The sequence below is a fragment of the Zonotrichia albicollis genome, chromosome 3 (assembly GCF_047830755.1).
Source record: "Zonotrichia albicollis isolate bZonAlb1 chromosome 3, bZonAlb1.hap1, whole genome shotgun sequence".
Taxonomy (NCBI): domain Eukaryota; kingdom Metazoa; phylum Chordata; class Aves; order Passeriformes; family Passerellidae; genus Zonotrichia; species Zonotrichia albicollis.
Window position 1 is genome coordinate 33,565,743 of NC_133821.1, and position 26,092 is coordinate 33,591,834.

Consider the following 26,092-nt stretch of genomic DNA (forward strand, 5'->3'; position numbering starts at 1 on the left):
AAGCTGTATGTAGATTTTGGTAGGATGAGGGCATGCCAAAGCTGAGCTACCTAGCTAAGGCCAAAATTGCTTGAGCTCTTTTTTCACAAGCCCTTAAGGATTTCTTGGTGAGAAATGTAACTAATGTTAATTGTTCCATGCATTGCTGTTCAGAAAATTGATCTCTAAAGAGTGGAAACCAATGTAAACAGGAGATCAGATTTCTGTACAAATCAGGAAGAAGGGCATGTGTGCATGATTAGGCTACAAAGAGTAGGAGGCATACTTGTCAAGCTGTAAAAATGCAGCAGCTGTATCTGTCTTAGTGTTGTCTTCTTTCTTGAAGTGTCTTAGTGTTGCTTCCTTCATCATACCCTGAAGAAACAAGGAAACAAGAACTGGTTTTTGTTGCATCTGCACAATTTATACCTGGTACTGTTTTTCTTAGTGCAGATCAATGATGTAACATTATTTGAAAAGATTTCCAGATCTTTCTTATGACAGCAAAGCTGATTAGAAAAAAAACCAAACCACAACTTTTAAACAACCCCACCTCACAAAGTATGAAAATGGTACTCAAGATGGAACAGAGACCTTTCTTTCTTTCTACTCTAGCCTAGAGCAGGCTGTTGTAAAAGTACTTTTGATTGCTTTAATTTCTTTTGGAATTGAGAGCATTTGGTATCGATGGTATTCTGTGCTGTACCCAAATGAGTAGAATTACAGAATAAACTCTTTAATTTCCCTCATCAAAATTGTACCTAGGACAATCTTGTTGTGGTAAAGATGTGACTGTGAGGGTGTAATCCTGTGGATATGTATGGCATATGATCTTAACCACTGGTTTATAGATAAAAATCTAAGTCATGCTTATCCTGTTTGACCCCATAGCTCAAACATTTCAGTCAAGGCAGAGTAAGTTTCAGTGAATGTAGGAGATGCTAAAAATGAAGGAAGGCATTGAGATCACAGATAATCTTCACCATGGAAATTATTAGGTTTGCATGTTTTCTGAAAAGCAGAAAATCCCTAAAATCACTATTTTTTCCCTGAAGTAGTTGCAGTCATTGCTCTTGGAATGTGCATGTCCCCAGCTTAGTATGGCTTTGATGTTTTTAGCTAATAAAGAAGAAAAACAATATGAGCTTCAATACATGCTTAAAATACAGCATGAGTAATGCAAGTGGCTGAAAATAATGAGAAAGATCAGGATAGTTTATGTTTGCTAGAACTTGCTGGATCAGGTGCTTTTAAATAGCATGCTTTGTGTTTCTAAAGAGAATTGTCTTTACTTAGTGTGACTTTGGAAGTACTGGAGGAAAAAAAAATAAACCTACCTGTCCAGAAATAGTCATTGTACAGTATGTAAATGCTTAAATTAGTCACCTTTCCTTAAAGCCTGTTTAAACTTAACATGGAGTCCTTCACAAGCTTGATACTAATCTATCAGCAAGATTGTAATTTTCAAGAATTTTTTTTTGTTTAGGATGGTTAACTTGTGCTAGTCCAAAACTTCTTTTGCTTGCTTTAACTGCCGGTACAGACCAAAACCAGATGTAATCTGCAAGTACTTAGAGTTTAATGCTGTTTTTAAAAAAATGTTCATGCAAGACAGCAGAAGTGTTCAGTTTAAAGTTCTGGATTTTTCTATGTAGTGAGGCAAATGCATGAGACAGTCTTGTAACTTGACAGTGTTTCCCAAGGGTGGTGTCAGGTAATTTTTTCCAGTATATACCAATCAGGGTGTAGCCTATCTGTTTTAAGTCAATTTAATCTCACAAAGCAGTAAGATAAAATACATGTGCTGAGATATTTCTGGTTTTTTAGATTCACTTACATGAATAAAAAAAGAATGATCTCTAATCAGAGAAGTGGAACTTCAGCTAAAAATTAGAATTTTAGTAGAAAGGCTGGATTGGCATTATTTGATTAATACATTATGTCATAATATAAGCCAAACAGCAAAATTTCAGGTGAACCAGAAGTGACCTAATTACACTTTTATTAAAGTTTGAGAAATTTCTTTGTGAAAGTTAGAGTTAAAAAAAATTCAGTAAGTAAGTTGTGTTCTCATAAATATTGAAGATTATGTGTTTAATACAAAGAAGTAGGGTAAAATTCTGCTATTACTCTTTTCTGACAGGATTAGGACTGATAAATGTGGGGTTTTTTTCTGATTTGGAACAGAAAACAGTGCCAGGAAGGGAGTAGTGGGGACAAAAGTGCAGCTTGCAGTGGTTTGTGTGCAGATTTCAAGTTGTGCTTTCTCAAATTTCATTGTTAAATTACAGGTGCTGGAAAGATGAAAGTCAGTCTGTCCAGGTTGCTTTGTTATGAAATCTGTGTAGGCTGAAGCGGGCCTGTGAATAGAAAGCACCTAGATTTTTTTTTTATATAGTTGGAAAAAGCTTTTGCTAGCTTCTGAACTTACTTAACCAGGAAGCATTTAAGAAACAGGGCCTGAAGTGGCATCCAAAAGTTCTTTGAAGCCATCAACAACTATTAATTTGTGTTCAGAATACTTTTGAATATCTTTGTTTAAACCTCCTTGAAATGCAAGTGATAAGAGGCTCATCTCATAAGTGTTGCTTTATTCCTGAGGATGCTAAATAGAGGAGTCAGTACATAGAAGAGTTACCAACAAAATTTTCCAGTGTCCTCTATTCTGCCCTTGCTAGCAGAATAAAAGGAATATCTATTAATCTCATTTGCCTTTAGAATGCAGACAAGAGAACTGTGTCCTATTCTTTGGACTGCTTTTTGATTTGGTATGTTAGTATGTGTATATATATTGCTTCATACATAAAAATACTTTCTCTTTGTACTCATTACCATTGCCTATGCTCACAGGCAGATTTATGATCACTGGGCTCTGAAGTTTGTCTCTTTGTGGCCCACACACTGCAGACTGTGAGTGTCTCAGTTGTAATTTGTGTGTCACACTTACCTTTGACAAAATCTCATCCCTCAGAAAGACTGGGGAAGCTCAGGGATGCTAGTTGTAGAAGCCCTGTGGCACCTGGAACAAGGTGAGATGGACTTCAGACTGAAAAGCAGTGATCAACTTGCAGGATAAATGTACCATTATCTAAAGAAAAAGACAGCATCAGATGGTCTGGTATGGGAGAAGCTGTAGCACTGCTGGGCAAGGGTTCCTCATCCCGGATTGCCATGGATCATCTGGGACCAGTGCTGACTCCTCAAAAGACACGTTTTCTTTCCAGCAAAGTAGAGTATTAAGCTTGCCTATCTCCTCCAGTAAAATAGATTGTGTTGGCTTAACTTCTGCTTGAGACAATAGAAGGTAGTTGTCAGAATACCAAAGTAGTAGATGAACACTGGCAGGCCTGAGCACTGCTGCAGGCTGAATCATCATTAGTGAAATTTTGGTGGTGTTTCTATCAAAGGATGTGGTTCCCTACAGCAGCCTGTCCCCTTTGGGTGATGCATGGGCAGGAGCTTATTGTGGTGCCTTGATGAGCAGTAACACCTCTGGTGATGCTTTTTTGACTCTTGTCCTTAGGGCACACCCTTCTTTCTTGGTTTTTTTGCATAAAGCTTTTTAGTTTACTGAAATGGAAAGAATGTTAATGTCTGGAGAAGAATTTGGCTTTAAGATCCTCACTTTAATTTAACACAGCCTGGAGATCACTGTAGGATAAACGATTTCACCAATATGAGTCTCAAGTAAGGATCTAGGAACTAATTTTTCTTTTGTCACTCACAAATACATAGTGTGCCTTTGGTCCTTTGGATGCACCTAGTAAGGAATACCACTGGCAGACAAGAAGGGATAGTAGCATGTTATCTTTACTTCTTAGGCTGTTTTCTTCTGTGTTTGCCTCAAAGTGCTTGAGAAAGATGCAAAGCAGAAGGTGCTTGCATGATCCTCTGACTACCAGAAAAATGTCACAGTCCTTCATATTCTTTGTTGATAGTGGTAAATGGAAGAGTACAGGCTTACATGACTTCAGGCTCACTGAACTTGTGCCAGCTGTGATGTGGGCTCATAACCCAGGGCAGAGAAAAGGCAGCCTAGCCCATGGTTGGGAGCATGTAAGAGACGCTGGGTGTTCCAGTTTTGGGGAACCACTTCCTACCCCTTTCAAAAACTACATGTCGGAGAGATAGAGGAAAAAGACCTTGTGAGAAAAGAAGCTTTTCCCTGCTGTTGTTTACTTTGTTGGGAGTAATTCTCCTATTTTAAATCTCAAAGGGCTGAACAGGTAAAGTAGCTGCCTTCACTGTCCTGTAAGAAGCGATGGTCAAGTGAATTGATCTGCTCAACCTTGCTGGTTTTGCCTTCCCACTGTGCTGCTTGACTGGGACAAGCAGCAGGCTTTGATTAAATTCTCAGGGATACAAGTGGCTGCTCTGCCATGGCTAATGCTGTACAACTGTGTATTACATAACAAAAAGGCAGCTATTTAATCCTACTCTCGAGGGAGAAGCATAGCACCTGTGCTGCTTTATATTTTGGGCATAAAGGACATTATTCTATTTATTTGCCAGTTTTATTGCTGTTGTAAGAGTGACAAGAATGTGACCAGTACATACATAACTCATCACTCTCTGCACTTGATAATTCACTCATTTTTAAAATTTCTTTTTACTTTTCAGGTTGTCCGTCAGATGATGTGGCTGATGGACCATATTTTTAAGTATACAAACTTTGGCATTGTGTCTCTAATCCATGGAGACTTCTTTATAAGACAGGTAAATGGAAACACACAATACTGCTTTGATTTATCCTTATATTTGGAACATCATGGTGTTATGGAACTTACTTATCACCTTGTGGTTGGTTTGCACGATGAAATAGCTTTGCTGTGAAGTGTATATTTGAGGAGGTCTTTGTTCTGAAGCTGCTTTATTTTCCAAGATGTTTTTATTATTTGCATAGACACAGATGATAATGGAATCCAGTTGTGAATGGAGCCTATTATGAGAGGTGTACAAGCAGAATACATGGGCAGTTCTTTTTATCTCTGTTTCTGAGCACACCTGTCATCTTCCCTTAGTGACCTTGAAGCCATGCAGGGAGTCTGTCTGGTTAGGTCACTTCTGGCTGCAAAGTTTCGAACTAGGAAAGGCAGCACGGTCCCTTTTGATGGTCATATAGTAGTGGATCAATTAAAGGTGGTGATGGACCTGTGTAAATAGTAATTAATTGGTTCTTGAAGGGTAATTATTATTTGAGCATTAGGAAAGAATGTCTGTTGAGTTCAACATCTGAAATATTAATGAATGAGACCTTCAGATTATTTCATACAGCTTGGGTAAGGTTTTTTGTTGTGTGGCGGCTGTTGATCAAACTGCACTCTCCAAGTAGTAACTCAGGAGGCCAATGAAAAGCATGAACCTGTTTCCAGTTACATGAACTGCAATATCCATCATACATGTTTCTTTGCTCTCCTTATTCCTTTGTCTGAACATAAAATGTGTAGAGAGCCAGAGAGAATTAATGAATTTTCACATTGCAGAGAAGTTAATTTACCCAAAATGAAATAAAGAAATGCCTAATCACAGCAGGATGCAGCTGAAGTGAGATTCACTAACACTAGAGGCATGGTTAGAAAACAAAGGTCTCTAGAGGCACACAGCTGTGTATTGTGAGAGGATGGATGGAAGGAGCAGGGTTGGATGCTGTGTAAAACATAAATCTCTTCCAATAGGTAGAATTTACAATATGCGCATTTTGAGGTACACAAGTCTGTCACCTTGTTAGTTACAGTTTCTGAGTGTGGGGTTGCAATTCCAGTCACAAAATCAAACCATCCCTGAGCTGCAAAAACAAAGGCTTTTCCTCATTTTTGTAAAGTGGCTGACATAGACAGCATCAAAGATACAATGATGTCATTGTGAGTCTAAAGATAAGCCAATTGAAAATATAATGTTTCTAGGCTGTCAGCCTTTGGGTGTGGCAAAATACTTCATTTGAGTGAGCAATGGTCCTTTGCCTAACTCTAGTAATATTTGAATTATTATTGTTCACTGCTCTTTTCTTAACTACTGTGCTGTCCTGGAGTCCTGTGGTCTGATAAAAGAAAGGACTGGCTTAACTGAGGACTTGGATGTTGCTTTATAACTGCATTGATATGAGCAGGCAGAGCCTTTTCCTTCACTCTCATGCTAAGTTGGAAGTAATTGCAGTGGGGAGACTTAAATGTAGGAGAAGCACTTTCACAAAAGTCACTTTTAGTAAAATACTGTCTTTCATTCAACCCCACATGTTCCCTCTTCCTTCCTCTGACCAAAAAACCCAGCTAACCACCAAAGAGTGCAATGTTTGTGACAGTGTTGTTGACATTTCAGAGAATTAAAATCACCTCTACTGAGGAGAGTTTTCATTTTTCCCTCCTGTGTCTTTTTGAGTTATTTGACAAGGTCACTTTGAAACACTCAAAAATGCTAATTAATGTAAAGAGATCCCTCTGAAAATTTGGATAGCTTGGTGCATGCAGAGATGGGAAGAGGAAAGATTGTTCCTGAAGATATTTGTGCAGTAATTAAGGCTGTATCTTACTGTTCTTGAATGAAGAAGTTGTCCTAATGCACTACAGAGGAGAAATGAGTGGGTCATTGGAGCAGGGCAGATCTGAGGTCTGTGGTTCTGCTGGGCTAACCCAGCTGAGGTCCATAGGCCTCCAGCAGGCACTTCAAGGAGAACGTTGATTTTTATTGTCTCAGGAGCTTATTTTTATCTCTGAAAACCTTAGAAGTATAATAATTATGTGTGATATTACCTCTTTAAAGCAATCATTTTATTTGGATAATGTTTTATCCTTACAGGGGAGAGCACACCGTGACCAACAGCTCGTGTTACTCAAAGATCATCTAGAAAAATATTACAGGAGCCGCGATAGGAAATGGATTGTTTTATTTCCAGAGGGTGGCTTTCTTAGGAAAAGAAGAGAAACAAGCCAGGCATTTGCCAAGAAAAACAATTTGCCATTTCTTAAGCATGTCACCCTGCCAAGACTTGGGGCAACACAAGTCATTCTGAAGACGCTTGTAGCGCCACAAGAAAATGGAACTCCACCAGCTGGAGATGGTGTGAGAAGAGGTAAAGATCACTTCACTCTGTGGGTATAAAGCAAATTAAATGTCAGAGACTTGAGTTAAAAAATACATTGTGTAGAATTGGTCTCTTTAAATATCAAATACATTGTAAAAATATTTTCACAATTAGTTTTAATTCGCTGACTTTAGTTTTGATGTTGAGACAAAAGAAACCACCTTAGTTTTAATTTGATTTAGTTTGTGGTGTGGCTGCATGAGTGCTTGGCTTGGCTCACATGATGGGTGAAGCAGATACTGGAATAAGCACGCAGGGTGAGCAAGGAGGTGATCTACTCCTTTGGATAAGATTGATGGTTTGCACTGGTTTGTGACAGCATGGAACTATAGTAGAAGTATTTCTGGAATATGCTGGCTATGTTCATATTTTTATTCCAGGCTTTAGGAGTTTCTTTGCATCCACTGCTGTGTACATTATTCCTCTTCTTGAACTCTTTTCCACTGAGTTCAGGTCCTTCTGTTCTGTTCAGATCTTTGTGTTGCCTGTGCCCATTGTTGCTGGAGTTAACTCTCACTGATCACTAGATCTGAGGGGTTGTTTTGGCTGTCATGTCAGAACAGTTACGAGGGAATAAGAATATTCCTGCAACATTATTGTTCTGGGTGCCTGGGCTATAGGGGAGGGATATAAATAATGCCTGTAGTTATGGGATGTGGTGCTTTAGTCTCTTGGTTTTTAAAATTAACTTCTTGGCATGTTCAAGAGCAGGGTTAGACCTTTCTTAACTTCCTTGTGGATTTCTGTTACTTATTAAAGAAACAATGGATTGAGGGGTTGTGGTAGTTTCTTATTGATGGGTGGGGCTGGCGTTTCACAGCCAAATTCTGATAATCATTTAGCAATTTGAAAGAAAGATCATTACTAATGAAGCCACATAGGCAACAGACTTTGGATTATTTTCTGTCTGAAGTTCAACTCTCAGGGTTAGCAAGAACCCTTGTATAGAAATTGCTTCCACGTTTTTAGTTTTGAAGTTATTCTTGTCAACAGAGGAAATAAATTGAGATGATGTTCTTGGAGAAGTGAAGGTAGGATTTAAAATGAGATGAAAAATCAAGCTGTGGAATGCACCAGAGTGTTTCCTGTCAGGCTACATTCAGCAAAGAAAGGCTGAAGAAAGCTCTTGTCATAAAATATCTTAGGTTTAAAAGAGAGAAACTGAATACCCTGGTCCTTGTTAAAAAGCTTGGGTTTTTCTGAGGAGAAAAGTTTGGCCTGTTCCTGTTCTATTTCTTGCTGTCTTAAAAAGGTATGGAGAGTAAGAATTTCCCCAAATTAATGATAAGTTGTCTGGTTCTGGAGGGAGGCCAAAAGTGCTTGTTAGATACCAATTTTATATTTCCCTATTCTTAGGTTGCTATCAACTTAGCTGAACATTGAACTTAACTTCCTTTTTTTTCCCTCTGAGTGGCATCATTCAGACTCTAGAGAAATGAGCAGTTGATAGTAGTGGACCTAACTGGGTACTAAAATAAAGCAATTCTCTCAGAAATAAAATGGAACCATATTGTCCATCCTACTCAAGAAAAGATAATTGGACAAAAATAGGAATGAAATGTGTGAGTTTAGCTGTCACTCTTTCATAGTAATGGACTTGAAAATGTACTAAAAGGGATGAAAAAGAAAAGTGAAAGTAAATTTTGTGTGCTAGGGAAAAGTAGTATTTGATAGATAGTGACACTGAGATATTTTATGTCCTCTCTTCTTTTAAGCTCACAAAAATAGTTCCAGTATTTTAAAGTTCCCTTTCAGAGATTTATGAAATATTAGTTCTTGATTGTATCTTGTATAAGAGTCTTCCCCTCATCTGTTGCTTTCTGAATGCTTTTATTGATCTCTTGCCACGTCAGAAAATGTTTGTTCAGTTGAATGAAATATAGTTCTGTAAATTGCTATCATTATAATATAAAGTTAGAAGTCTGACAAAGTTAGTGAATATCTTTACTTTTAATCTTTTCTATCTTTTCCCTTTTTTTAATCCCATGAAGAACCCATGTCAGTGCAATGAAGCTTCCCTCCTATTCAGGTGGCCCTTGTTGAGCCTTGGGTGCCAGAGCCAGGTGTAGTGCACAGAGTAAAGGCTTTGCCAGGGGCTGCCATAGAGACTGCCTGTAAACCTTTTAAAAGTACATGATAACTCTTCTCCTTTGCTTGGGAAGGGGTTTCTCTATCAGAAGCATCACACTTGAGCTTCATGGTTTGCTGGACACATTTTTCATATGCAACACTTCTTGTGGTCTGTACTATCTTAACAGTGTTCCTGGAGTCCTGGCTTGCCAAATTATTCAGTTTGCTATAATAAGCTTTCTACTCCATTATTTATTATTCTCCCTGTCTTTTTGTTTCCACCAAACTTTATTGATACTCGTGGTAATTCACCTTCCTCTCCCACATGATTTTAGTTCAATTGGTTTATAGATTAAGAGTTTTCCTCATCAAAAATTATGTCCCCTTCCCGTTGAGTTTCCTTGGTAGCTATTTTAATGTTGAGTCATGATACACAGTTCTGTTCTTGACTGCTAACATTTTATTAGTACTTAATTCATTTTAAATGATCCTTGTAGCTTTTATACTGTTGTAAATTTGATACCATTCTACTTTCTCAGCTGGAGAGATGTATAAAACTGGGTGAAAGATGAAAAGATGACAAAGGAAACTAGAATAAAAGGTGGTTTGTCCTTAATGCACTGCTATCACAGTTTGACACAAACCAAGTTAGATACAGTTGTTTGATTGTGTCACAGCCCAGCTGGCTTTTGTATGTCACATGTCACTGAAGATGTGGCCTTCAAGTTGTAGTTCAAGAATTGAGCTAATTGTAGCTCAGTGCTACATCATCTGTCCTGCTCCAAGGTCTCTGATCTGATTTATGGCATCCCTTTGGTAGAGATGGGTTCATGTTGAGAAGTGCAAGGTTCAGTAACCTCCCCAAAAATTCATTAGTCTTAATTATGATCTTAATATCCAATGTCCTTTTCAATTTATTTTTATGCTAGTGATGAACTTCTCACAGATTAGGAGCTGATTCTTCCTCTGTAAAGTGACAGGAAGAAAAAATGTTCCTGAGCTATACAATTAATGCTGTTTGATAATTCTTGTACTTGAAGTGATCAGTTCTTTATCAGGGGCTTTTCCACGACAAGAAGTCTCTATTGTCTTAATTTTTTCTTCCGAACAGTTTTCTTTCATATTTAAAAGAAGTACCACCTTCATTGGAGTGAATTTTAACTTATTGCTGGTAAATACTAAATTAAGTTACTGAAATGCTTATTGCTTTTGCTGCCTTTTGAAACTCTTGTTTAGGTTAACAAAGTTATGTAATTGTATTTCTAAAATAATAGAAGGAATGAAAAACATAGGAGAGGTAGTGCAGTCATTTGGTAGCATGAGCACTGTTGAAGGTGAATAATGCAGAGAATGTAGGTAAGTGATGTTTGGCCCTGAAAAGAAAGTTTAAGGTACTTCTGATGTCTGATGAAAGCCTCCAGATGGGACAAATGGGCCAGCCCTGCATCCCAGAAGAAGTTCTTAGTGCAGAATAGAAAATGGGCGGTATAAAAACTCTTGGTGAGCAGCCATCATCACCCTTAGCCAGTAGTGACCCAGGGGTGTGTTCACAGGGGTATTTTACAGCTTTTTGAATTTTTTTTAGCACAACGCTTACTCTTTGACATGGTTGCAAATACACTGTTTCTTCACTTGATAAGAATTGATTTTGTGAGTTTCAGAACTATCAAAATGTTCTAAATGCCAAAAGCTGACAATTCAAAGGAGTTTGGAGCTATTGTTCTTCAAAGATGCACATTCCAGAGCTTATTTTTGATCAAACTTGCTCTAGTGTGTTTTTTAAAGTCTGTTTTATTTTACCATGCAGCAATTTTTTGTCTGATAAGAGGTTACTATAGTTAGAGCCATAATGAAATCTTACCTTACTGTTTTCAAATGCGGCAGAGTACATTCAGTTCTGATGCTGGTTCTCTTGGAGAAATTAAATTTTCACTTCTGCAGGGTTGTAAATTGGACTACATAATCGATTTTTTTAAAAATCAAACTTTTTCATTCACTGTTACCTGAGGAACGTGACTTGAATAACATGTGAGAAAGCTTTTGATTGTTGTTTTTCTTCCCTCTGGAAAAAAAGACTTCTTGTTTTGTTCCAGGTGGTTTGTTGCATCAAAATCTTGGAATGATGAGTAATATGTTCAGTCTGGGAGTTAATCTTTGGAGAAAAAAGTTAATTCTAGGGCCAGTGATCCAGCTGATCACACAAGGACAAGCAGAGAACAAGGGACAAGCCACAGGAACAGATTGCTGTGCAGGGAGAGCCAGCAGCCCCTTGGGCTGCATTCAGAGTGGTGCAAGTGTTCAGGAAACCACACCTGCATACTGGTGAATGCTAACAAATACTTTCTTTTCCAAGTGCAAGCTGCAGTCCTCAGGTGCACACCTGGCTGGTGCATTCCTTCCACTCTGAATCCAGTGTGGCAGTGTGACACCATCCAGAGCTCAGCTGGAGGCAAGCCTTCCTGCTGAACTCTGTCTGTGGTTTATTCTTTTTCTCAGTGGCAAACACTGACGGCCTGCTGGTAGGTTTGAGGGGCTCTGTGCATCGTCTGGTCTGGTGTTTAGCAGGAGCTGACCCCAGGAAATAGCAACCCTAGGAAGGACAAAGTGGGGGAGTGAAGAGAAGCTCTGAACCCCCATAAATTTGTGATTGTAGACAGTCAGGTTGTGAAAGGACTTGAGAGGATGACAGCTCGAGTGCCTTGAAGACTCTGATGTTGAGTTACTTCTAAGTAGATAGGGAACAACTGAATACCCTTGAATCCACAGTGAAGAAGATAGTTGTGAGGATTTGCCTCTGCTGATGATTTGGAAAAAAGCCCAAAACCGCAAACAACAAACAAGTTAGGAAGCTGTTTAAATTTTACTTTTGATTTTTTTTTTTTTTTTGTCTAGGCCAGAAAGCTGCTGTTCCATGTGATTGTTCAGTTTTGTCTTAGCACTCATAAGACAAGTATGTACCGTTCACACTAAGGTACCTCACTGCTGCAGGGTTTGGGTGCTGCTGTGCAGGCAGGTGCCTGTGGGCATGTTCAGAAGATTTATGTGGTATTTCAAAAGAATCAGACTGTTAACATTTTCAAGGAAAATGTTTGAAAAATCTGTATCTTGTGCTGGAAGTGACAAGCAGACTGACACTGCAGCAGAAAAACCAGTGCTTGCAGAGATCAGCTGAAGTATGGTCTGTGCAGCAGCTTCTTCTGCTGGAGCCTCTGACAGCCAGGCTGCTCAGGCTTTCAGCAGGTACTAGAAATGAAAGATAAGAGTGTCTTTCAATGGGAGGCAGAAAGTTGGAAGAGTTTGGCTGTCAGAAGGTGTGGCTGAGTTGGCCAAGGCAAGCTGGCTGAGAGGAGTTCTTTAGCACAGGTATGTGCAGCTCCCTGATTTCTCAGGTGCAAATGCCAGACCTGAGATTCACACCACGTTATAACTAATGCAGCAGGCTTTGGTTTGAGCTCCTGTTCATGTGCTCCATTTAAGAAATAATAGGGTTTATTCTGGCTCAGAGGTCTGCTTACACCAAGCAGCATCCTTGGAGATGGCTAGGTACCACTCCTTTGTGTTTTGGGCAGTTGCCAGTTTCTTTTCCAGTTTCAGGATCTGTCAGAGCTCCTGGGCTTTAAAATAAACTCGCTTATGAGCAGGTTGCAACACAGTATAACCCCTCCCTCCCCCCAAAAAAAATTACAAGATGTATTTCAAAATTAATTTTCCTAAATCCTTGGTGGTGTAGGTTTTTTTGGCAGTCATGTATCTTGGATGATTATGTAAGGCTTATTTTAAAGCAGAGCATGCACCAATACAGTGATTTGAGAGCACGTGGAGGTAGCTGCACTAACACCTGCTTGCTCTAAAAGGAGGTCTCTGATGTTGCTGACAGAACTTTTTTTTCCTGGCCCTCGGTTTCTGGTGGGCTGTCTGGTTTTTTCCCTCACCCTGCCCTGACAAGGGTTGGAGGTGAGTTTGGAGCTGGACTGAAGAATCCAGTGCTGCAGCAGCTCTCTCCACAAAAGCAGAAGGTAGGAAAATCAGCACAGCAGAGAACTGCAGGAGTCTTCCCTTAATGAAGTGCAAACCATTATCCACTGGAAGAACAGCTTTAAATATAGCTAAATATTGAATAAATTATTTTGAAACACTTTACTGTAAATAATTAGAAAATGTGCCCATATTCATCTGGCACTTTTTCGAGGCAATTAATGATCTTTGTTGCTTACTCACTTAGGCAATTTAACTTTGGCAATTTACTTGCCTTTATCCATTCTTGCTTTACGTCTGGGAAAATAATAACTTGAATGACTTTGTTTCAAAATCTATTTCTAAATTAATATTTCTGTTGATTTAATATTAATTTCATATTGGCTCTTCTCTGATTCATTGCTACTTTTAAAATGAAGCACTCTGTAGTTAGTGCTTTTCTTAAGAGAGACTTGACAAGCACTCTGTCATGATGCTGGCAAGCCTGCAGCCTCCAGTTCTCATTTCATGTGTCTGTCAGGGCTCTAAACTGCTGTATTTCCTGAAGGTAACGCTGAGTGCTTCAGCATGACCCATGCAGCTTGCCCTGGGTCAAGTTTTGGAATAGTATGTTGCGTGCTGCTAAGAACTCATAATGGAAATTTTAGGAAATGCTGTCTAGCCCTGTTGGAGTAGTGCATTTGTAATGAAGCAGTACAACTCCACTGATGAGCAGACAGCAAGAAAACACTGTCTGCTTGTTAAAATAATTGATAGATAGATGTGACAGCATTGCTGTAATTTTCACACTTAATTAAATTAAATGCAAATGAAATGAAATGAAGTGCAGGTAGAAACTCACAAGCCTTTCCTTGCGTGCACATTCTAGCTGGAGTCAGGAACTGTGGCTCAGGGTGCTGCTCAGACCCAGTGCTGCAGATTTCTTCAGGTGTGTGGTAGGTCTGTAAAATCAGATGGCCACTCTGGGCACGGCCACACTCTAGCCCAACATCGTGTCCATGACTCCAGGTGGATTACAGAGTGAGAACACAGCAAGCTGCCCTCACACTTCTCACACAGACTCTCCAAGCTTCTGGCAGTTTCCTGTGTGGTGGGTTTCCCAAGCCAGGTTGGGATTTCTGCCTGGTTAGTTAACCCTCCATGGTTTTTCAGTTCCCTCTTGATCCCAGCTCCTGGCATCTTTGACACCCTTTAGCAAGAGATTCCCAAATTTTTTTTTCCCCTCTGCACAGAGAATCATTTCTCTGTTTGCTATGAAAACTTTTCCTCTTGGCTGAATTTTGAGTGTCTGTCCTTGTATAGGGAAGGATGGTGAACAGTCAATCCCCATACATGTTCTTGGTGCTGACAATGTTCTTGTCAACCTTTGTTACATTTCTTTTGTAGCTTTCTCAGCTGCAGGCTTGAAGAGTATTGTACTTTGTACTAAAAGCTAACACTTCTTACATGCTCTTGCCCATGGGTGGCTGTTTGTGATAGTCAGCTTTTTAAATCCTTAGAGATACTGCCTGGTGTGGTGTGAGCATGTTGTACTGGTGTGTCAGGCAGTAAGTGAGCATTACTCTGCTGGCCTGGGTACAGTGTGACCTCAAACACAGGACAGCTCCAGAACAGAGAGAAAATTCACAGGCTAAACTCCAGGTGCCATCTTGGCAGTGTGGCCTTCCTTCTTGGTTTGCTCTACAGATCTGCTGCTCTCCTCTCAGCAAACCTGTGAATTGAAGACATGCCAGAGAGGGGTTCTTGATTTATGACCTGAACTGTTGCTGGTTTTAACTTATATTCAGATTTTAATAGAGTCATGGAATATTCTTAGTTGGAAGGGACCCACAGATTTGATTCTCTTTACTCATCTTAATAGCAAATATTTTCACCTCCTTTGATCCTTTTTCCAGTTTCTAAGCGGGCTGAGCAGCATATGAGCATGTACTGGGTCAGCCTCTCCTGGAACCTTGTGGGTGCAGTATCTTCCCCACTGTGAAATCTGACCAGCTCCTGCTTCTTGCTTTCTTACCCTGAGCACGCCCTGAAGGTGATGCTTTTCCTCTTCATCCTGCAACTCACATTTTTAAGAGCCTTTGAGGGATCTGAATGGCTGCTGTTCCCTCAGTGATCTTTTAGAAAGGCCCAGGTGCACATGTGCTTGAAGTGCAGACCCAGAAGCTTGGATGTTTATTTTGGGATTTTTCCTTTTGGTGAATGGGGGGAAGCACCTGACCTTGGGGCCAAGATGTCTGTGACTGTACTCAAGCTGGTGAGTGAACTTGTTCTGTGTACCACAATATCTAAGAAAAACAGAAATAACCATGATATAAAATCTAGGTCCAGCTGAAGTTTGTAAGGGCATTTCTGTGCCCTGTAATGAAATATGGTCTTATTTGTGCCTTTGATGGTCTTATTTGTGCCTCATACCTCAGGAAGTGATACAAAAATTGCATAACTCTCAAATAAGTGATGCGAAATTTTCTTTTTGTTCCTAGAGAGCAAATCCAAAGGCCTCCAGTGGGTGATAGATACAACCATTGCATATCCCAAAGGTGAACCTATAGACATCCAGACCTGGATTCTTGGCTACCGACAACCAGCAGTGACACACGTACATTACAGGTGGGAAATGAGGCTGCTCCTCCTGCCCTGAGCTCAAGGATTCACAAATCCCTTGTGGCATTTCAGGATAGGGGAAATCAGGAGCAGTGGGAGTGGGATTTTTGTGTGGGCAGCTCATATTATTTAAACACAATACATCTTTTTTTTTAAAGTTTAGTGACTTTTTTTTTAAAGTTTAGGACAGACATTTAAGTTTTGAACTAATGTCCTCTGGTTGAATAGAGTTGGGGGGAATATATCTAAAGACTAGGTCATCTTTAGTGTTAAGGTGCTGCTAAACCCAACTTTTTAAAACTTTGTTTTTAGTAATGACAACTAAATAAAAATCACTGTTGTTAAGTAAACAGATTTCCTAATAAAATATTCTATTTAACTTTCTGACAAAGAAATGCCAGCTTTTTCACTCAAAGAATAATTTTAAGTAGTTGAGCAAAGCAACTGGAAAAAGCAGCTTGTAAAAGTTACAGCTCTCATTGACAGCTGGGATGGGAGATTATTAAAACTTCTCTCCTCAGCAGTTCTTTGTCTCCAGACCTAAACTGATGGAGAGAAGTTGAATTTTGCTTTTAGTTTACAGAGAATTCCAAGTCACTCCAGGAGTATTTTAACACTTCCTATACTAAGTAAGGTGTTGCATTTTATCCCAAAATCACATTATTTTGTCTTACTCCCTCTTGATGATTTGGAGAGCTTTTGTTTACAGAAAGCTTTCAAGTATTCTTGTGTGGAGACCCTGGGTGGCAGTTTAAGTGGGAATGACCTTCTCCATCATCACAGCTGTGGCAGTGTTGTGTGATGCAGAGTACAGGAGCTGTGTTTAAATCTGTCCTTACTTTTTATAGAAAGCTGCCTTCCAAGTTTCCCTGAAGGTGAACATACTTACACCCTAATTTATGTAAGATAGCATTATATCTGTTGTCCTTTATTCAGGTCACCTTAGTACTCTCTCAGGTCTCTGGGATAATTGCAAGTTGAATGTATTTAGAATTCTTCTAAAAAATATTTCCAAAAATACATTCTTTGAAAACAACAGTAAGTTAATGTAAGTTGAATTAATTTCCTGCTTCTAAATGTATATTCAGACCTTTCTTTGATCACAAGCAAAAATATGATGCAACCTTTTTTGCATTGAACTTGAATGTTGAAGTTCTTGTAGTACTGAAATTCTAAGAAAAATATAAATTTTTTTTTTTGAGTGTAAGTTTGTTATTTTATTCCAGAGGGTCTAAGTCACTGGGTTAGGCAGGGCAAGCCTCTCTGTTTGACTGCTTTCTGTATATTTTTAATAACCTCTGTTTGTCATGGCTGACCCTGTAAGAGCAGTTGAAGTGTGTCCCAGATGGAAAGCCATGCAGTATCTCTCCCTGGCCAAACTCAGGGTGTGATGGCTCTGAAAGGAGCCCAGAGTGTCTTGGGATTGCCTGGAGCTCATTTTGTCCTCCAGTCCTGGTAGTTCTTGGGGCACATGTCCCCTGCACTCTGAGGTGGGTGCAGGTTGGCACATGGATGTCCTCTGAAATTTTCTTGAAATGTACATCTAGTCTGTCTGTACTGGTGTTACACTTTTCTGCATTTAGTGAAATAAAACCTTGCTCATTTTTTGTAATTTGGAATGTCTTGGGAGATAACATTTGAAATAAATTTTAAGGGTAATTTGGAAATAACTGGGAAGAGAACACAATAGTTTCCCATGTAGTTTCTTGTAACTGAGTTATAGGGGGGGAAAAAGCACCCCTTTGGAATAAGTGAAGAATAGTTTTGTCCAAATGCCATCTGTACTGTATGGAAGGAGAATCAGGATTTAAAGATGCTTATTCCCTTTTAGAGTAGTCCAGAGCGAGGTATTGATGTCTGACAGCAGCGGGGAAAAAAGGAGCCTTTTCTGTGCCACTCAAACTGGAGCAGAAGAGACTGCAGAGCTGCTTTTGTTCTGGTGGCTCAGTCAGTCCCTTCTGCTGTGCCCCTGGATCACCACCTGTCTCTTTCTGCTTTACAGACTGTAAAATCTGGTGGTTGCCTTTTCTCATAGCCTGGGCCTTTGCTGCAGGATTATTTCTTTTTCATCCTGCTCAGGGAGCAACAGAAGAGAACACAGCAAGGAGCCTTATGTTATAATTTTAGGTGCTTTTCTGGCTGGTGGAAATGGCAGAGAAGGCTTGGTTTAATTCAGTAATCTTTTTTTTTTTTGGAAGCTCAGTTTTGATAATGAGTTGAACCTTGCTTTTCAAACTTCAATTTTCAGTACAAATGACACAATTTTCAGAAGTTCATAATAAGGCTAAGCTGTGGCCTGGTTTTCCTCAGAATGTCAAAAGGAACCTCCCTAGAAAAAAGAAGAGTTACCACTTTGGATCTAACAACACAAGGTGTGAGAACTTTACCCATCTATTGAACAGCTTTTTGACCCTGACTGACTTTCCTCATAACTTACTGGAAAGTGCTGCAAAACTCAGTTTGCTCTCTAAAATGTAATACTCAAGAAAATATCTAATGAACTTCCTCCAGGCCAAATGCACTGGGATTTTTGTGGGAGATGTCAATCCATCTGGTGCAAAGCCTGTCAAACTAGAGGCATCACTGTAAGACCTGCCTTGTAATGAGTCTGTTGGAAAGGTTTGCTTGCTCTTCTCACAGAGTTTAGGTTTATGCTTGGCTCCTTGTGTGCTGTGTGTTGCCTGTAAATCCAGACTCACTGCAATTGCTCTCAGCAGAAATAAGCTGAGTGCTTTGGTGTCCATGTAGCAAGGCCATGGACTGGCTGCCCTTCTCAGCTCCCACCATTTCTGTGCCATGAGTCGAGTCTGGGGTTTGTTTCTTTTCATTTCACACCAGGCACTTGTTTAGTTTGATTGGTTTGGTGTTTCTTAGCTGAACACCAGCTTTCTCCAGCAATGATTTCTTGTGTGCTGCAGTTCTGTTGGCAGAACCTGAGACCTGCAAATATAAACCCCCAGGCTGTGAAGCTGGCTCGGTGCTCAGCATCCCCTCAGCCAGGGATGGTGTGGGGCTGGTTTTTGCCTTGGTTTCCTGCATCCTGCAGGGTGGTGCCCTTGGCTGCTCCCATGCCACGTCTGGGCTGTGTGACAGTGGCTGTGTGCAGCAGCCCTGACGTCAGAGCCAGCCTGAGTCAGCTGTGACGCAGGGCTGGCCGTGCATGGCGGTGTCACACACGCTGCTCCAGCTCTGTCCCCTTTCCTCCCCTGCCAGCCTTTGTGCTGTGCCCCTGCTGAAACAAGCTGTCAGCTGCTGAGCAAGTTCTATTTTTGTGTCTGCATTGATACAGAGCTATTGAAATAAGCCAGGCTCCGAGCTATAAATAAGATGAAGTGCATTGTGGTTGCTGAATGAATGTTGCAGAAGGGCATCCCGTTTGGCAGTGTATTTTAATGCGCTTTTTTACGCAAGTGACTTATTTTTGGTCATGCCTGACATCTACCAACAGCCTCCACTGTCCTGGCTTTATTTAGAGCCATTGAAGCAGCAAATAATATCATACTTATATGGAGTAGCAAGTAATACAGGACTTCAATTCAGGGTAGGACAGGTGATAAAAGGCAGTTAGTAGTTAAAGTGGTAGCTATGAATTTCAGAATTTAAATACAGAGGTTGTTTCTCCATTAAGGACAACTTAAAATAGATAAATGTTTCTAAATATTTCTGAAAATCCTTTGGTGTCTTCTGAGAAACAGCCTATCAGTAGCTAATTCTCCACAATTCTCACATATGCCAGCACGTCTTTGGCAGTTAGATCTCCTTGTTTTTAAAATCCTTTTTTTTCTCCCTGGGCTGTCATTTATTGTAGTAGAATCTGGTTTGGGACATGGACACAAATGTGTGTAGCAGTTTAAGAAGTGGCCATCCCTCAGTCAGGCACCCAGACTGTCCCTGCAGCTGCTGCCACCTCCAGCTGCAGGGTGGTGCTTCATTACTGGAAGAAGTAATGAAGCAGATTCCCATTGAAATGTGTCTTTATTTCCACCACCACTTTTCACTTCCCAGGGTGCAGCCTATGCTGCCATTGCTTTTAGCCCCTTCCCCACTTTTCCTGGGGACAGAAAATCAGCTGTTCCTGTGATGAGGAGCAAAAAAAGGTATTTCCATTCTGCTTGAATTTTCTGGTCAACTTCTTATCCAGTCCTATTAAATTCCTTGTTTGCCACACTAGGAATAAAGATGCTCTTATTTTAATGAATGTGAAGTTGGTTTTGTCCAAAAGCTAGAAAGATCCAAGTGCCCCAGAGACTCCAGGAGCTCCAGATGTTACATGTTGATGTTATTCCTTGCCTTGGCAGTTCTGTGCAATGAAATTTTATTCCCTTGAGGAGATAAGCAAGCTGTTTGCTTCCAATGGCATTCCTGATCCTGCACACCCAAAGGTGGGGTAGAGCCAAGCTGATGCTCATGCCTGACCACATGGACACCTGTTTCCCTGTCTCACTGAAAATAAGGAATTTTCTTCTCCATCTTTTAACACTGGACCTGGCAGATGCCGGCATGCAGTGGTGGGGATGACCCTGCTCCTGTCAGAGCAGTGGCTCTCTACTGTTCTTTTGGATTGCCTGTGTGGGGAGTTCTGTAACAGTAGACTTGCTCACTCACCTTCCTGAACCCAGTCTCCTTCAAGAGAGTGTTCTTGTAAAACACAGATGCCAGCTGAGCCATCTGATGGGCAGAGAACCATGGCATTAGCAGTATGTTTAGTTTAAATATAGGAGGGTTTAAGTTTGCCTTATCAAGTACAGAAAGGGCTTCTTTCCAGAGTTTGAGGATTTTTTTGTAATATTTAATCTCTAATTTAGATCAGTCATTAGTAAGAATGTTCTGCTGGTAAAAATAACTCTGGATAATCTAAAAATACATTTGAAAATGCTTCTAAATACACCAGCACTTACCATTGCTGAGTGTGGCAGCCAGTGTAGCATTACTGGAAAACCAGTTGTTTTTCAGTCTGTTAATGTTTGTTCAGTCTGGGTGTAGCAGTGGCTGCTTCTCAGACTTCAGAGCAGCAGTTTATCTCCAGAGATTGAAGCATTCTGGCAGCATTATTGATCCACACAAGAGCCTGGATGGATTCAAGCAGGGAATTGGTGTGCAGTGCTTCCATTAGTCTCTCACAGAGTTGCTATCACCTGTGCTACTGCACTGCTCCATTGAAGTGCCAGCTCAGAAATTGTTTTAGCAGGTATCTTGCAAGATCCTGTGATGTTTCCAGATTAGGAGGAATGTTCTTGACAAAACAGAGTTGTTACCCATTAGGTCAGGGAGAAGTGAAGGCAGAGATGAACAATATCTTACAGTCTACAATGGAGACTGCATGTGAAGCCAGGTAACCCTGCACTTCTGTCCTGAGGCAACACACGTTCTCTTAGTTGTGAGCCCTCTTAAAACCTGTGTAAGCAAGTATCTGTCCTTCAAAAATACTCTCTGAAACACAACATTCAGTTGCTGAGCCTTTTATCTCTTCACAGCAGCTTGGCAGAAGAGAGTAAAAATAGTGCTTGGCAGCCCAATTGTGTTTGGGGACACAGAGTAAGTATTTCTTAGTGTTCTGCCCTCAACAAAATAGTTCTTACTCTGTGGGTGTGTTTTTTACTTGCTGCTAGGTGGTTTAATTTTAACCTGCTGTACAGCATCTGGGCTTCAAGATAAAATAGTTCTTTGTTTGTCTTTGTTCCTAATATGCAGACTGAAAACTTGAGCTGATTACTGAAGCGCCATTTCATAACATTTGTCTTTGGGCAAAGACTTTCCTTCAAACTCTGTTTTATCTGAGATAACAGTTGCTAATTTCTGGTTACCAAGACTGGCTTTACTGAAGCATAGAGAGCTCCACAGTGCCAGGAGGGTGTAGGTAGAGTTACTCCAAAGGCTACAGAGATAGCTGAGTTCATGGTGATACCATGGTGTGTAAATAAAGTCGTTCTCTCCTTATATTGAAGTTGTCTTTGTATGCCAAAGCACTGTGGTTTGTAATTCACTCCTTAGAGCAATGCTTGCTGCTTGACTCCTTCATTTCCAGCTTATTTTTCCATGCATCAGACTGAAAGGAGGAAGGACAGATGACAAATAAACAAAGCTGGCAAAGATGTTGAAATTATAACAGCAACAAAGCATTCTTCAGAAGTGCCTTATTTTCTTATTCTGAAATTCCTGTATGTGTCCAGAGACTTCCCAGATGATTGTGGTGTTACTTCCAATTCTTTGCAGTATGGTTGGTTGAGAAAGACTGTGTTGAAAATGAAATGGAAATTCACTAATGAAAATAGAAGCATGGTGTAAATGAGAAGCTCAGTGGAAAGAGAAACCTACAGTAAAGGCCTTGCATTTCAGAGTGTGAATTTTCCAGGTTAGCCTGATACACAAATCTCTCCTGCCTTGGCCTGCCAGTACAACACTATGGAAGTGTAAGTTCTTGTATATATCAAAAGGCACTGAGGGTCTGCTGAGGAGGTTTCACACTCACTGTGAGATTGGAAATTCTATTTTGAAATAATCCAGTGAGGTGTGGTGGGTAATTTGGGAGTTTCAGGGTGTGTGTACCCCAGTGAATTCTGCTCTAGGTGTCTGTTTTTCTAAGCTACCTAATATTCAGCATAGAAGTACCAAAACACTAACAATTCTCCCCTTGGTGTTTTTAAAACAGAGCAGCAATATTTGAGTACAGGGTCAGTTTTCAGTGTAAAATGTGCCTTGTAAATTCCAGAGAAAGCTGCCAGCATCCTTTGAAAAGCACAGAGAGCTTGTTTTCTGGGATGTGGCAGAGCTGTTGGTGCTTAGTGATGTCATTATGTGGCTTCTGCCTGCTCAATTGTTTCTTCAAAGCTGTGAAATAACTTTCTCATTTTTTTATTTATTTCATTCTTCTTGGTTTGTATTCTTCTTAGGGAATAGTAATATAGTGTGGTGGTATTCTATTAAAAAAAGAACAAACCAGTGCCTTAGTAGTTTTTATCAAAAGCTGTAGTGCAGCATTTGGTGGAGACTGATGCCAGTGTCTTCTGTGTGGTTCTGGATGGCAGCCTGGAGTTTCCCACTCTTGTACCCTTCATGCCTCTGTGATCTGTGAGTTGGAGAGAGTGCAAATCATGCAGCTAGATTTATACAAAAGTCTTGTTCTCTCTGGTTTGTGGTGGGCTGGGGCAGAAGAGTTTTGTTCTCCACATGCAGAATACATTTGCTAGATTTAATTTGTGTTTGTTTCTTTGATAGGATTTTTCCAGTGAAGGATGTACCTTTAGAGCCTGAAGCTCTCACAAACTGGCTGTATCAACGATTCATTGAAAAGGAGAACCTCTTGACACATTTCTATGAAACAGGTAGGATGATACCTAGCAGAGAGAACTGCTTTGCTAATGGCTTTCCTTACAAGGATCTCAGAATGGTTCAGGAATGTGTAATTCCTTTGCATGTGTGATACAATTACTGCTATTTATTACTGCTTTTTATGTGGCAAAAGGTATGATTAAAGAATTATCTAGGAAAGGTAAATTACCTGGGCAACATTAGAAGTAGGGTAGCATTTGGGACCTGTCAAAAAAGTAACACACAGCTCAGCTGTGAAATGTGCTGCTCTGGGACTTCATGGCAAAGCTCCATGATTGAAGCATGATTGGAAGGGCCTGTGAGAATTACATGGCTCACTTTCTGGAGCTGTGATCTGCAGCCCTGTGCATCACAGTTGTTGATGGGAAGTGTTCAGTGTCTCAAATCAGTTGAGTTTAATATTCCTGGGTGACTGTGTTAAATGAAGATGCTTCTTCTGTGAGGTGATTTATTGCAAAGTCTGCTTTAATTTAGTTTTGAGTACCTAATTTATCAATCCAAATGCTTAAAGAGATTAATAGAATTCTTTAACAACCCACAGTTGTATTCTGTTTTATGAAATGTTGCTGTCACTCAGCCACCATTGATGGCAGAGTTCAGACTGTGCTATATAAATCACATCCAAATGTATATATTGGACTTTATTAGACAAATAACTTTGTGAATATATTTTAAAATACACATGTAGCAAATACATTGTAAAGAATTCTTTGTTTTGTGACATTATTTTATGCTATTTCAATAAGTCATACCTAGAAAATCTAACTAGTCCAGAATTTCTGAGAGTATAATTAATATAATCAGGTTTATTCATTAAAATGCACTACCAAAATAGCATAATCGGTAATAATTTGCCAGTGCAATCAGTATGAATTAATAAAGACATGTTTTAAATGTAAATGCTGTGACATAGGACCTTATTAGGCATAAATTAGTATAATTTAGAGTTACTGCCATTTATGCTTTTTGAGAACTTGCTTGCATTGCTTTAGTTGGCCTATTGAAAAAGTGCTGCTGCAGTTTTTGGGAACCCCTTGGAAAAGTCCTGAGGTTGACTCTGAGAGGAGTCCCTGAGGCTGCTCAGGCTGCTCAGGAGTCCCTGAGGCTTTGTACTCACCTGGCCCATGGTCACAGGAGGGGGTGGTTTTAAGACTTAGGGCTGTTTCTGTTCGAATCAATCATTATTATTGTTATCATTATATTATTCTACAATACACACTGCTTGGGAACTACTCTCTCTTACTAAAGCTTACTTCAAAAAGCTGGAGTAACATTTAGTGCTCCGTGAAACTTTAAAAGGTTGCATTGACTAAGCCAAGAATTCATTTCTTGGCTTACTTTTATTTGGGAAGAGAAAGAAACAAAGCCCAGAGCACCTTTCTCCATTTTGCTGTACTCTTAAGTGTCAAGAACTTAAATAATCTGTAATATTAGACCTCTGGAAATCCAAACCAAAAGAAAAAGTATGCCTACAATTTGACATTAAGCTAATCCCATAATTATTTACAGGTGCATTTTGCACATTTCATTTATAAAATTAGAACCATTTCAAGTTAATAGCTGCAGGTAACAGACTCCTGTTTTAGGCAGTTAGTGGAAAACTTGTATTGGCAAGTTCTTGATTTCTCTGAACTCTTCAGCAAGACAACCTTGAAGCCTGCAGTAACACAAGTGAGATTTCATTTAGCAGGACAAAAACCCTTGGGGACCAATTAAGGAAAAAAACTCCAACCATAAACTAGGAGCAGTTGGAAAAGAGTGATGATGTTCTGAAATCATTGTGCTGCTCCTTCCCTGTGCTCAGAAGCCACGTGGTGTGAGGTGATGAAAAGAGTAAGGAATGGCTTCCCTAATGCTATGGAACACTCCTTGTTGTGCCAGATCAGAAACCGCATCTGGAAGTCTGCATACTGTCCATTCTTCCTGTCAAGGAATATAAATGGAACTGGGAAGAGGGACAGCTAATCAGAGCTGAGATTAAGGGAAGGTGGAGTTGTTTCTGTGAAGGACAGCTAAAAGTACTTGGCTTGTCTCAGCTGGGAAAGGGAAGGGGCAGAGCTGCCTTGGGAGGGAGAGGGGGAGACAGCTCTCTGTACCTACCGGGGAAAAAGAAAAGGTATTTAAAGCAGAGGTCAGTGTTGGTACAGAAAAACAAATGGGCCATGGAAGAACAAATCTAGCCTAGAGTGGCCAGATAGAAGCTTAGCTGTGAGTTACTGGGGAATAATGATGTAGCAGATCTGCCCAAGTGTGAAATACCTGCCAGGGAGAGGTGGATGGGGCTCATCAAGGATGCTTTTAGGCTTTTTCCTTGTTTGCTTTTTTTTTTTTTTTTTAATTAAGAGCATTCATGCAGGAAGAAAAGCTTTGTCTCAAATGCTTGATTGCAGTTCCTCCAGTGACTGCAAATGTGAAGCACAGAGATAAGCTGCTGATGGTATCTAATTGCCCAAATTGTGTGGTTCCCAAGATTAAAAATTGACATTGCTGCATCTTTACTCTTTGAATCATTAATTTCATTTTCTTCTTAGAGAAGTTGAGACTCCATAATGCTGCATCAAGTACATTATCTTCTCTGGTGTAATTCAGAGTTTTCTATCCCCTGTTCAGGATTAACAGCAATAAAAGTGCTTTGTGTCATCAAGTCTTTGTGCATCTCAGTACAGTGTAACACAGATGATTTAATATGCTGATGTAAATATATATTATATATTATGTAAATATATATTATATATTATATATATATGATGCAAATAGTTTGCTTGCAGTCATAAAACTCTGATGTATTCAGGCACATTTAATTTAGTGTAGCAAGTGAGAAAAAGTCAAAGTATGGAAAAACCAAATTTTATTGTCAGATGACTCTCTTCCAGTCTTTCCCAACTAAGCAAGGATTTCAGTAAAGAATTTCTAGAAAGCTCCATGCCAATGATAATGTTTCCTTAGTCAGTATGACTGAGTGTTCAAACAATATGGGGAACTGTTCTTTAAAGAAGGGGTGTTGTGTGTGTATTTACATTTTCAAGAGGAACCTCAAGAACATATGTGTGTTGCTTCTTC

At 39.9% G+C, this 26,092-nt stretch overlaps 1 protein-coding gene across 3 annotated transcripts in view; it reads left to right on the forward strand.

Annotated features, from left to right (window-relative positions):
* Window positions 1-26,092, forward strand: part of LPGAT1 (lysophosphatidylglycerol acyltransferase 1) — a 61,444-nt gene that overhangs the window by 28,987 nt on the left and 6,365 nt on the right. For all 3 annotated transcript variants that reach the window (XM_014264401.3, XM_074537115.1, XM_074537116.1), the window contains 4 exons: window positions 4,600-4,695; window positions 6,772-7,045; window positions 15,583-15,709; window positions 22,919-23,025. In XM_014264401.3, coding sequence (XP_014119876.1) covers window positions 4,600-4,695; window positions 6,772-7,045; window positions 15,583-15,709; window positions 22,919-23,025 — 604 coding nt within the window. The remainder of the gene's footprint in view (window positions 1-4,599; window positions 4,696-6,771; window positions 7,046-15,582; window positions 15,710-22,918; window positions 23,026-26,092) is intronic.